Source organism: Dendrobates tinctorius, unplaced genomic scaffold (genome assembly GCF_039654945.1).
Source record: "Dendrobates tinctorius isolate UK_male_01 unplaced genomic scaffold, ASM3965494v1 ptg000032l, whole genome shotgun sequence".
NCBI classification, from domain to species: domain Eukaryota; kingdom Metazoa; phylum Chordata; class Amphibia; order Anura; family Dendrobatidae; genus Dendrobates; species Dendrobates tinctorius.
The window spans coordinates 42,818,933-42,832,138 of NW_027361700.1; the positions used below are offsets into that span (position 1 = coordinate 42,818,933).

The 13,206-nt window shown below is 43.8% G+C and overlaps 1 protein-coding gene across 3 annotated transcripts in view; it reads left to right on the top strand.

Annotated features, from left to right (window-relative positions):
* The window catches only part of GRN (granulin precursor), a 29,816-nt gene extending 21,636 nt beyond the window's left edge, over positions 1-8,180 (top strand). For 2 of the 3 annotated variants that reach the window (XM_073572835.1, XM_073572836.1), the window contains exons 7-18: positions 1,025-1,128; positions 1,205-1,334; positions 1,802-1,896; positions 1,970-2,093; positions 2,225-2,319; positions 2,399-2,522; positions 3,059-3,153; positions 3,254-3,377; positions 3,583-3,680; positions 3,787-3,981; positions 7,644-7,859; positions 7,949-8,180. In XM_073572835.1, coding sequence (XP_073428936.1) covers positions 1,025-1,128; positions 1,205-1,334; positions 1,802-1,896; positions 1,970-2,093; positions 2,225-2,319; positions 2,399-2,522; positions 3,059-3,153; positions 3,254-3,377; positions 3,583-3,680; positions 3,787-3,981; positions 7,644-7,859; positions 7,949-8,080 — 1,532 coding nt within the window. In that variant the 3' untranslated portion in view covers positions 8,081-8,180. The remainder of the gene's footprint in view (positions 1-1,024; positions 1,129-1,204; positions 1,335-1,801; positions 1,897-1,969; positions 2,094-2,224; positions 2,320-2,398; positions 2,523-3,058; positions 3,154-3,253; positions 3,378-3,582; positions 3,681-3,786; positions 3,982-7,643; positions 7,860-7,948) is intronic. The other variant, XM_073572837.1, reaches the window with a different exon arrangement.
* The last annotated feature ends 5,026 nt before the right edge of the window (positions 8,181-13,206 follow it).

Here is a 13,206-nt window from a genome sequence, read left to right on the forward strand (position 1 = left end):
TACCTTGATTGATGAAATCAGTCTTCTGGTTGTTTTATTTTCAGCTTTGAATTAATGTGTGACCTGTGGGGCGGTCTTCATGTGGTGCTCTGATTAGCTATTCATAATACAGACTGCTGACAGGTCACTAATCCCTCACGGACCTGCCTCCTAGTTTATATAATGAATAGCTGTACGTACTGAAGAGAAAAAAGGTTTAGTGTCCACTTAACTATCGATGAGCAAGTAAACCAATTTGAAAATGGTGCCAGCCACGCCTGTGCAGTACCAGATATCTGTGGGTGTATAGAGATAGCCGAGAGCTGCTACTGCGCAGGTGTAGGCAGTGCCATCTTGGAGGAGGAATTTTTCCTCCAGCAAGATGGCACCGCCTGCCTAATAGCAGCTATTGGAACTCTATACACAGCTGCTACTGCACATTCACGGTGGGTGCCGTTTTCAAATAGAGGTTGGGTTTTTTTTTTTTTTCCTTAACATCAAGAATAGTTGGCTATTAACTGGACACTAAACATGCAATTATGTTGCAGCGCAGGTGCCACGGCTGGCGCATCCATGTAGAAGTGGTTTTTTTTTTGGCTTTTCTTTTCTCATTATGTACAGGTATTCATTATGAAAACTAGGGGGCAGGTCCGTGAGGGATTAGTGACCTGTCAGAAGCCATACAGGTGAATACCTAATCAGAGCACCACATGAAGACCCCCCCCCCCCCCACATCCCTGTATTAGGGCATGAGCATATCATTAACACAACTGAAAATAAAGATTAAAAAACATCCACAAGACAGATTTAATCAACCAAGGTATCATTATCAGTATAATGGTGCCGACCTGACACTGCCTGTAGGTTACTGTGCACAATCCTGTTGACAGGTTCCCTTTAAGTGTTTCCACTTCAGTATAAACAAGATATAGTTTGTCTTATTTTTTTTATACCAAACTTTTGGTTTACTTCCAAAATAGGCTGTGAGCTTTTTGCTAAGCCTCCGACTAAACTGCATGTTAAACTTTCTGAATTGACATCACAGAAATTGTCCAAGAAGTAAATTGTCTTGATGGATCTTCCTGTCCTGATGGAACAACCTGCTGCCAAACTGAGGATAAGCGTTTTGGGTGCTGCCCCTTCCTGTCTGTAAGTATAATTGTGGCTACTAAGATCTCTATAATGGCTAGTTGTCATTTTGCTAATCCGTGTCAATGACTTGCAGGCCGTATGCTGTAGTGACCATGTCCACTGCTGTCCTTCTGGGACCACCTGTGATCTTCTTCATAAGAAGTGTGTGAATGTAATCTTTGAGATTCCAATGTACAGCAAGATCCCAGCTTTACGTGAGGAAGGTAACAAATTCTTCTGTCTGTGCACCCACTAAATGTACTAGATTGGTGTGTATTAATGAGATTAGTGCTCCAAATGCAACATGTCACATTCACTACAACTTCCAACATCTGTAGTTTGTCTCCTGCTGAATAGAATAGCAAAGCGTTATTAAAAAGATCACATTAATATATTTTCAGAAACTCATAAATGTCTGTACCCCAACTCTTTGTAGTCAGATTTTATTGGAATTCTTCCGCTTACTGCAGCTGAGTCTTAACTCTGAGGCAGCTCTTTTCTAGAAGTTTGTGTAGTCATAAAGCAGATTTCTACAAGTGAGATCTCCATGCCAGGTCGAAATGTATTAAAATGCTGATTTTGGGGTCATTAGTCCAATGTCCCATCCCAGTTAGCATGAATTGGCTGCAGATTCCTAACTGATTAAGCGCTATGAGTTTACCATTCAACGTGACTTTTCCTGTCTCTGCAGCCACAGTTAAATGTGATGATACAGCCTCTTGCCCTGGCTCTGCCACCTGTTGCCGCTTGGCCTCTGGAGAATGGGGTTGTTGTCCTTATGAGAAGGTTTGTACCAGTAGCTTTTAGGTAGATGAGTTTTGAGGACTTGCTCTGGAATTACTTCATTTCTTCTTTCTAGGCTGTGTGCTGTGATGATCATGAACACTGCTGTCCCAATGGGTACACCTGTGTCCAGGGGCAATGTCAGCAAGAGGTGCTATCAATCCCTTGGTCTAAGAAGACTTCTGCAATTAAGGAAGAAGGCAAGTTTGGGTTCTAAATTAAACAATGGGTTAGAACCTTTATTCTCAAATTCTGTAGTTAAAGGATGGTCCATCAGGGATCAGACTAGAGATGTCTAATGGACATGTTTTGAAATGCTCTACCTCTGCAGCCACTGTGAAATGTGATGATGCAGCCTCTTGCCCTGGCTCTGCTACCTGCTGCCGCCTGGCCTCTGGAGAATGGGGTTGTTGTCCTTATGAGAAGGTTTGTACCAGTAGATTTTGGAGGAGAGGTAGGGAGTTTTAAGATTCGCTGTAAAGCATTTAAACTTTTTTTGTTGTAGGCTGTGTGCTGTGATGATCATCAGCACTGCTGTCCCAATGGGTTCACCTGTGTCCAGGGGCAATGTCAGCTAGGGGTGCTGTCCATTCCGTGGTCTGAGAAGATACCAGCAATTAAGGAGGAAGGCAAGTCTGTAGACACTCTGACCACAAAGGAAAAAATTTTTTGTCAGCTCACCAAACCGTAGCAAATGCGAAGTCTGGAGGAATGCAATCAATCCTGGGCGGTGCAGGGAACTTGGATTCCGGAAAATCTTGTAGGCACAATACTTAGGAGATGTTCCAGCAACTTCGACCAAAGGATGGTTAAAATCAAAAGACTTTATTCCAAAAAAAATTTTAAAAACAGAATAGATACATAAAAAACATATGGTTCACCAATGTGACAGACGCTTACGCGTTTTGGACTAGAGGGTCCTTACTCATAGCTGAGTAAGGACCCTCTAGTCCGAGACACTCTGACCAGTCACCTTTGTTTCAAGAACATGGGAGGGCATACAATGTCCATTACATGTCAAAAACACACTTAAAAATTACTGTTAATGTGGTCATCATACTGACCAATTGCTTGTATCAGACTGGAGATGCCTAATGCACAAAGTCTAGTTGACAATGTGGCCTTTTTTTTTTTTTTTTTAACATCCTTCTCCCCTCTTCTGCAGCCACTGTTAAATGTGATGATACATCTTCCTGTCCTGGCACTGCCACCTGCTGCCGCCTGGCCTCTGGAGAATGGGGTTGTTGTCCTTACGAGAAGGTAACATGTGAACATGTTAATACCAGTATCTTTGCAGAGTTGAGATGGTAAAGGAACAATTGCAAAAAAAAATTTTTTTTCTCCACCACACCACCCCCAGGCCGTGTGTTGTGATGATCATCAGCACTGCTGTCCAAATGGGTATACCTGTGTCCAGGGACAATGTCAGCAAGCAGCCCTGTCCATCCCTTGGTCTGAAAAGATTCCAGCAATGAAAGGGAAAAGTAAGTTTAATTACTAATGAACTAAGCTGAACCTTGTCTGTCATGAAGCACTTTTAGATGAGTGCCAGCTTCTGTCTCCACTTTTATTTTCTATGATTAAAAGGCCTAATGTTTAAGTGACAAATGTATGCAAATATCACCTGTAGCACCTTGCAGAGCTTAAGAATAGTAATGTGCACTAGTCACCAAGTTTCTACCCTTATAGGTACCGACGTCAATTGTGATGATGAAACCTCTTGTCCTGATGAGACAACTTGTTGCCGACTTGAATCTGGGGAATGGGGTTGCTGCCCCTATGAGCAGGTATCATGTCATGTGTTGTGTAATAACCTGCCCCCGACTCTGACTAACCTTCTCTGCTTCTGTCTGTCTTCTGCATTTCTATAGTTCATGTCTTTCCCCTAAATAGGCCACATGCTGTCCCAGTGGGTTGACTTGTCATGAACAGGCTACCTGTGTGTTAGGTCAGTTCTCATCCCCACGACCTGGCAAGATCAATGCACATGCCCCTGAGGTGAAGTGTGATAAGTCACACAGCTGTGCCCAGGGGACCACATGCTGCCATACAGAGGGTGGAGGCTGGGCATGCTGCCCCCTGGAGGAGGTGAGGTACAGTTCCAACCAACACTTATTTTTGAAGCCCATTGGTAAACATTTCTAAATGACGAGAAGGTTTCACTGGTGAAAGTGGCATCGTTCCTAGTGCCTCTTGATTCGTTGAATATTTAAACTGACCACTATGCTGGTAAGGGACCAGTAGTTGGGTGTTCAGCCGTTATATAAATCTACAGTGGCATGTAAAGGCTTGGGCACCCTTGTTCAAAATTATTGTAAACAGTTAATTTAACCTACAACTTGCTTATCTCTAAAAGGTCTAAAGTTAAAAATTAAACATTTCCTTTTTGTATATTAGGCAAAAATATAAATATCTTTTACACTTTAAAAATTACAAAAAAAATGGGCTTATGCAAAAGTTTGGGCACACTTTGAGATTTGTGCTCATAACTTTGACTAAGGTTTCTGACCTTAATTAGCCTGATGGGATTAAGGCTTGTTCACGATCATTGTTGATAGGCCATCTGATTTCCCAGATTTTATAAAATTTTTAAAGTTGTCCTTTCCTCAGTTTGAAATGTAATTAAGAAATGGCAGTTAACAGGAACAGTGGAGTTCAAGAAAAGGTCTAAGACCAAGCAAAACTTCAGTGGGGATGCTAACTGAACAACAATTTGTGGAGAAAAAAGCTGAAGTAGAGAAGAGGATGGCTGCTACAAATGGATTCTGATCCTAAACACATCAAAAGCCACAATAAACTACCTCAAAAGGGGCAAGCTGAAGGTTTTACAGTGGCACTCGGTCCTATCTGGACATAAGTGAAAATCTGTGGCTAAACCTTTACACCCCCACCCCAGGCTGTTTGCACCTTCATGACCAGGTGGATGTTTACCGTTCTGAGAAGTGTCAATTTGAGAATTCTGGAATGCTTCAACAGATCCCGGTGATTCTGAGCTTTGTTTCCATGACATATCGTACTTATGATGGTGGAAATTTGTTAGATATAACTTGCGTTTTTGTGAACATTTTGCAACATTCAAACTTTTAATTTGTATGCCTGTAAATCTATTATGTCACACAAGTTAACATTTCCCACATGTCTAATTTAAATCAGCACAATTTTTTAAACGTGGTTTTTTTTTTTTGTTTTTTTTTGGTAGGAGGTTGAGTGACCAGTGATCATGTTTACAAACCCTTTTTTTTATGGGCTACATTACATTTAAAGTTACTTTGAGCGGTCTATGACAAAAATCCCCAAAAGTATCACTGTTCTAAAAGGTGTACCCCATCAAGGTACTCAAAACCACATTCAAGAAGTTGGTTAACCCTTCAGGTGCTTCACAGGAAGTTTTGAAATGTTGAAGGACAAAATGACCATTTAACTTTTTTTTCACAAGTTCACTTTAGACTCCACTTTATTTTTAATTTTCATAGGGATAAAAGGACAAATGAACTGCAAAATTAGTTGTGCAATTTCTCATGAGCATACCAATATCCCATATGTAGTCAAACTACTTTTGAGGCACAGTCAAAAAATCCATAAGATAATATTTTATTGGTAATACTTTTAAAATTGGACAATACAGTACATGGAAATGAGAGGAGTAAAAGACAAGTGTGCCCAAGGGCAAAAGGGCCAAATACCCCAGCAATGTGGGCCCAGGATAATTAGCCTTATACATAAATAATATCTCAGAGCACATACTCATAATAGATGCAGTGTACCACAAATCATTATAAATAAGGTGTCATTACCTGGGAGCGATGGAGACAGAGGTAACGGCCTAACCCTGACACGCCCCCTGAGGAAGGAGCTGTGCGCTCCGAAACGCGCATCGGGGTTAGGCCGTTACCTGTGTCTTCATCGCTCCCAGGTAATGACACCTTATTTATAATTTGTGGTACACTGCATCTATTATGAGCATGTGCTCTAAGATGGTTTCTCCTGTGTCATGTTAGGGAGTTTCTGCAGTGTGTGACTATAATTATTAGCACTTGCTATGTGATGGTTTTTTGATAGTTATTAACCACTGTATTTACAATGTCTTTTTGACCTCCCAGAAAGGTGTTTATTATCCTTTGTATTTATGTATAAGGCTAATTATCCTGGGGCCACGTTGCTGGGGTATTTGGTCCTTTTGCCATTGGGCACGCTTGTCTTTTACTCCTCTCATTTCCATGTACTGTATTGTCCAATTTTATAAGTATTACCAATAAAATATTATCTTTTATGGATTTTTTGACTGCTTGTGCTTTTGGTTGATTTTCAGTAAAATTGCAGTTGTCCTGTTATAGTCCTTTCCATATATACATATGTGATTAACCATTCCTTTTGATCTATTTGGCTATGTGATCTAGAATACTTTTGGTTTCCACATATATTATGTCTACTACAATTTTGCTTCATTTTGAGGCACAGTGCAAAGCTCACAAGAGAAGCACCATAAGAGTTCAAATTTTGAAGGAATGGTTTGAGGGTCCCAGGTCACATGCCAGAACAGCAGAAACCCCCATATCTGACCTCATTTTACAAACACTCCCCAATGAATTCATCCAGGGATGCAGCAAAAATGTTGACACCACATGTGCCTCACAGATTTTTATACTATTGGACGGTGAAGAGAATAATTTTTACCACTAAAATGTTTTAGCTCTAAGTTTTGCGTTATTCAAAGGGCTAATAAGAATAAATGGACCTTATTAAGTGGAGCTGCCATGAACCCACCGGAAAAGCCCCTGAGGTGCCAGAACAGCAGAATCCCCCCACACCCCCTTAACTGACCCATCTTAAAAAATACACCCCTTTATGAATTCATCTAGGGGTGCAGTGATCATATTGACTTAACAGGCGGGTCACAGAATTTTATACCACTACAGTGACGAGAACTATTTTTACTACAGATTTGTTTTGGCCCCATATTTTACATTTTTACAGGCTTCTACTAGATCACAGGGGAGCTGATCGGAGTGCAAAGGGGGCTCCCTACTTCTGCACACCTACTAAATTCTTCGCTCTCAGTATTTTGGGGGTCAAAGTGCCTGGAGGGGTGTGCACCATTCCTGCAGGATTGCCAGGTGTAAGCTGTCAGAATCGGCTGCCACCTGGCGGTAATCGCATGCGCACAGCATCTGTGATTGCAAAATCACCTGGTCATACTCCATATTTCCATGGGCGGTAAGTACCAGTCGACCATGATGTATGGAGTGTATGTCCAAGGTCGGAAAGGGCTTGCTACTAGGTACGAACCATGCAGGGTGCCCAAACTTTTGCATCATCCCATTTTCCTTATGTCAAGGCCTTTTAACAATTTCATCTTTCAACTTGACAGTTCACAATAACAGTAATTATGACCAGGGGTGCCCACACTTTTATATCCCACTGTACGTTTATCTTCATCTTGCACTTTCTGTCCTTAATCTTCTATGACTTGCTCCATAATGGAGTCTTCCACTTCTCACCTGTGATCTATGCTGACACTACTGGCCTGTGGGGGCAGGTTCTTTAATCTCCCTTTTCCATCTTGGTATTGTCTGTTTGCTTTTACAAACTGAGTCGTCTTGACTTTTTTTTTTATGGAGTCATGAGAGCAAAAAGCCCATCTGTTCGTCAGCACTTACCACATGCACATTCTGCATTGTCTTTGTCCATGTTCTGACAGCATCCTTGCACTTTTTCCATTGACCTTTATGACTTTTCTCACCTTTTATAAGGCTGTATGCTGTTCAGACCACCTCCACTGTTGTCCTTCTGGATACACCTGCGATGTGGCAACAGCCAGCTGCAATAAACCATCCGACTCCATCAAAGAGGCTACTCCAATCCAGCCATTGGGCTATGTGTGGTGTGACGCAGGTCATTATTGCTCTGATGGGCAGACTTGTTGCGTAGGACTTTATGGACCTTGGTCATGCTGCCCTTACCCTAGTGTGAGTATTTGGTCTTCAATATTAATGCAGTCTTGATCATACTAGCAGTGTCTCATGATGATGGCACCCGTGTCTTGTTTTTTTTGCAGGGTGTGTGCTGTCCTGATAGAGTGCACTGCTGTCCTTATGGCCATGCGTGTGTAAACTATGGAGCACAGTGTAGTCGCAGTGAAGGTCTGCGGTGGGATCTCGAATGGAAAGAGCAGAAGTCTCAGCTGTGAGAATCTTGATGGGTTATTTCCTTTTATGTCTGTATCATTGCACTAAACACAGCCAATCATGCAATCTGAACACTGGAATAAAATTTTGTATTTAAACCAATGAATGATGTGATTATTTCAGGATGTAAAAGCTAACCCCCCCCCCCCCCCCTCCATTTCAAGGCCAGGAACCATACATTAGATATTGTGACTATAAAACTGTAACCAGGCCACAAATGGGCATGTAATAGGTTTAGCTATGCAATACATGCCCAGTTATGCCAGCATAATGCACTTTGTGGGCATCGGACTGGAAACCTGGGGCTTCTGCTACATACAAAGGGCAGAAACGATGCATCAAATTTAACATGCCACATAAGCAGTTTTGATAAATGTGGCACAATTTAGACTACAGTTTAAATTTGTCAAAAAATCCTACATAAGTAGACTACTAAAAGCAATTGCAAACCTGTGGACCTCAGACAGATGTCCATGTACGTACTATTAGACTCGACTAGTAAAAAATGAAAGCAGAAATAATGCAAATGAAGAAAATGCCAATAAATGCACATCCAAATGAAAATAGTGGGAAGAATAGGACACAAATAGGAGGGAACCCTACATGTATTGCTACTACTTAATTATGTCTATCTTCATCTTATTGGGATGACTATTTATTGGCATTTTCTTTGTGTTCATGCTTCATCTATTTCTCTACTAGTGGGGGCTGTCCAGTTATTGTAATGGGCCGCAGTATGGACAGAGCTAGTGGTCTGATATCCACAGGCATGCGCTCTATAAATCTAGGATCTGCACTAGTGGTTCATAATACATTATTTTTTTTTTTTTTTTTCTCCCCTTCATCCAATGGCTGGATTCTAGGTATAGTGGAATCTGGCATGAGGGTGAAATTTTGGACTGTTTCTCCAAACACTCACAGTAATGTCTCCCCCAGAAATCTTGTGAGGAACAGTTAGGCTGGAGTCACACATAGCGACTCACCAGCGATCCTGACAATGATATACCTGGAAGCTGGGCGGCCGACGATTGGGGGCTCCGCTCTCCTTATGAAAGGCCGCTCCCATCTCCGCTGCGGCGCGACTCCTGCCCGCCTCTCCTGCTCATGGGGGATTTAGTTAGTATAGTAAGGGGCAATTTGGGATTGGAAGAGACGGAAGTGGAATGCTCTATTCAGGATGAAATGTTTGGGGGACTGAAGCCCAAAAGGATTCCCATTCACGAAAACATCCGAAACCTGGTTATGCAGGCATGGGCCTTTCCCGAGAAAGAGCTTGGTGTTCCCTCAGACCTGAAGAATGGGTTTCCCTTAGAGGGAGATTGCTCCCTATGGGAGGTCCCTAAAGTGGATGTGCAGGTGTCCAGAGTGACTAAGAGAACGGCTCTTCCATTTGTAGATTCTTCTCAGCTCAAGGATCCCATGGATCGGAAAACGGAGAGCCTGCTCAGGAAATCCTGGGATGCCTCCACGACCCTACTCAAGGCCAATGTAGCCAGGTCCCTATTCCGCTGGCTGCGTATGCTGGAAGACCACCTCAAGGAACCTCCAGAGAAGAAATCCTTGACTCTCTTCCCCTATTATACAAAGCAACAGGGTTCCTAGCCGATGCTTCTGTGGAATCCATACGAATAGCAGCAAAGTCTGCGGTCCTCTCTAGCTCAGTCAGAAGAACACTGGCTGAAATCTTGGGGAGGAGACTGTCAAAAACAAAACTCTGCGCGATTCCCTTCCAGGGAAATTACATGTTTGGCCCAGCTCTGGATGACATCCTGGAGAAGGCCACAGATAAGAAGTCTCTTCTGGAACAAAGGAAACTATTTTTTTTGTCCCTCCCAAGAGAGATCTCAAAGGGAAGGGCAAGACGGGCCGGTGGAGTTATCCGAAAGGAGGTAAGGGTAGAAATATAGAAATATTCTGGCCCCCAACAACAACAAAACCCTACTGACAAACAATGACAGTATTCCGGTCGGGGGCCAACTCTCGAATTTCATAGACCAATGGCAGTCCATAACCTCAAACCAATGGGTTCTTCGCACCATTCGCAAGGGACTGGAATTCGAGAGTCCTCCCGCCCTCAGTGCCTGAGAATAACCTCACTGCAGGCGCACCTGCAAAGATCCTTGCTGTCAGACATAAAAACTCTTCTGCAAGCAAGAGCGATCTCCCCAGTTCCACAACAGAAGGTGGGCTGATGGGCAGAGGCCACTACTCTCGCCTCTTCGTAGTCATAAAACCCTCAGGGAAACACAGGGTTATTATAAGAAACCCTTAAACCAAGTGGTGAAGTACAGGTGATTCAAGATGGAGTTGGTCAAGACAGCAATCCCCCTCATAGGACAAGATTGGGTCATGGCTACAATAGACCTGAGGGACGCTTACTACCACGTTTCGATTCATCCAGACCACAGGAGATTCTTCAGGTTTGCAGTGTCCCAAGTCCACCACTACCAATTCAACGTCCTGCCGTTTGGAGTGTCATCAGCCCCTTGTGTGTTTACCAAGGTGATGGCAGAGGCAATGATCTTCATTCGCCAGCAGGGGATCTGCATTGTCCCCTACCTAGACCTTCTAATAGCTCCATCCATATCTTGCCTGAACCAGGATGTAGGAAAATCTCTGGAGATTTTACAATCCTTGGGTTTGATCCCCAACCTGGAAAAATCAGACCTTCATCCCTCAACAAGGAAAAAGTTCTTGGGGATACTCCTGGACTCAGAAAAGCGAACATCTTTTCTACACCGGGAGTGACAACTCAACCTGGTTCAGAGAGTCTCCAAGTTCAGAGCCCAGAGGGCACCAACCCTGAGAGACTCAATGTCCATGCTAGGTTCGCTTACAGCATGCATCCAAGCCCATACTCGGATCCTTCAGTCCTATGTACTCAAGTGTTCAAGGAAACACCGGAATATACTGACCAGGAGAACCCCCTCTTCCCGGTCATGTGAAGGCATCTCTTCTATGGTGGCTGAACCACCAGAATCTCCAACAGGGGGTTAGCTGGGATCAGCTTCCCCTAAAAATCACCACAGCTGCCAGTCAGAGAGGCTGGGGCGCTATGGAGAAATCACACTTCCAGGAGATATGGCCCCCAGACGCCAGAACCAGCTGCTCAAATGTGAGAGAACTAAGAGCGGTAGAAGCACTGAAGGCAGCATCGACCCTTGTCCAAAATCATTATGTACGTGTCTGCTCAGTCAATATGACTACAGTGTCCTACATACGTCACCAAGGAGGCACGAAATTTTGCAACCTAAAATTTGGTGGCGGCAAGAATCTTCTCGGGCAGAGAAATATCTACTGTCCACATCAGCAGTACATCTAAGGGCATTGGACAATGTGGAGGCAGGAAGGATGTTCATCCCGGGGAATGGAGCCTAGACCATACATTCTTTTTGTCTCTGGTCTCAAGATGGGGATATCCCGAGGTGGACCTTTTTGCCAGCGGTCAAAATACAAAGGTGAAAACCTTTTTTCTCCCTCAGCCCCACCGACAGAGCGTGGAAAGTAGATGCCTTCTCCCATCCGTGGCAGTTCGATCTGGCCTTCGCCTTTCCTCTGATTCCCATGATAGCAAGAACACTGCAGAAGATACGGGCAGAGCAAGTCACTACAATCCTGGTGGCTCCCTTATGGCCGGGGAGAGGCTGGTACGGAGCCCTACGAAACATGGCTCAAGAAGGTCCAATACTTCTGCCCCAGAGAGCCAATCTTCTTCACCATGGCCCTCTACGGCACCCAGACCCGCGCAAATTGAACATTGCGGCCTGGCTACTGAAGCCAGAATTCTAAAGGCTAAGGGCCTATCTGAAAAAGTAATCCAAACCTTACAGAAAAGTAGGAAACCAGTCACTAATGCCATTTATGGGAAGGTCTGGAAGGAGTTCTCATCTTGGTGCTCCCCAAATGCTCCAGATCCCTTCCATCCTAATATTGCACAGATCTTAGAATTTCTTTGAGACGGTCTGGATCTGGGACTCACACCTAGTACTTTAAAGGTACAAGTGTCAGCCCTTAGTTCATTCTACGACCAGGACCTGGCAAACCATCGACGGATCAAACGATTCATAACCTCAGCGTCTAGGATCCGTCCCAGACTCCATAGCCAGATCCCCCCCACTGGGACTTGAACCTAGTTCTCAGGGGCTTGACCAGTGAGCCATTTGACCCACTGTCTTTCACAACTCTGAAAAACTTAATGCTAAAAACCGTGTTCCTGGTAGCAATCGCTACTGCAAGGCGCATAGGAGAATTGCAGGCCCCTTCAATACAAGAGCCATATGTAACCATCATGGAGGTTAGCATCATCCTGAGATTAGATCCCTCTTTTATGCCTAAGGTAGTCTTGAACTTTCACAGGTTCCAGGACATCATATTACCTTCCTTCTGTCCAAACCCCTCCAACACGAAAGAGGTGTTCCACACCCTCGATGTCCGCAGAGTAGTTCTCTTCTACATCCAGCAAACGGTGAGTTGGAGGCTTGATCAGAATTTATTCATTCAGATTTCAGGACGAAATAAAGGCAAAAAAGGCGGCAAAAAATACAATCGCGAATTGGATCAAGCAAGCGATCAACCTCACCTACTCGTCACAGAACGTTCCCCCCCTCCTACATCGCTAAGAGCCCACTCTACTCGTTCAGTAGCAACATCATGGGCAGAAAGAGGGAATGCATCTTTGGAGCAGATATGCAGAGCCACCACCTGGTCATCTGTCCATACATTCACCAGACATAGACTAAATTTCAACAGGGATTTAACGTTTGGCAGACGCTTTCTGCAGGCTGTTGTCCCTCCCTAAGAAACTAGTTGTTGGTATTCCTCCGATATGGCTGTCGTGGAAGGTGACTTTAGAAAATAGAATGTCTTACCGGTGATTCGGTTTCTAGGAACCTTCCATGACAGCACTAATTTCCTTCCCTATCTGATGCTCTACTGGATGATTCCTGCACTTTGGTGGTAACTATACATGCTAGTGTGTACAGAAACACTCGAGGTGGTAGAAAGGGAAGGGTTATTTAACCTCTTGTGCACTTCCTGTCCCGCATTAGGGCGGGGAGACATCCTCGGATATGGCTGTCGTGGAAGGTTCCTAGAAACCGAATTACCGGTAAGACTCATTCTATTTTTC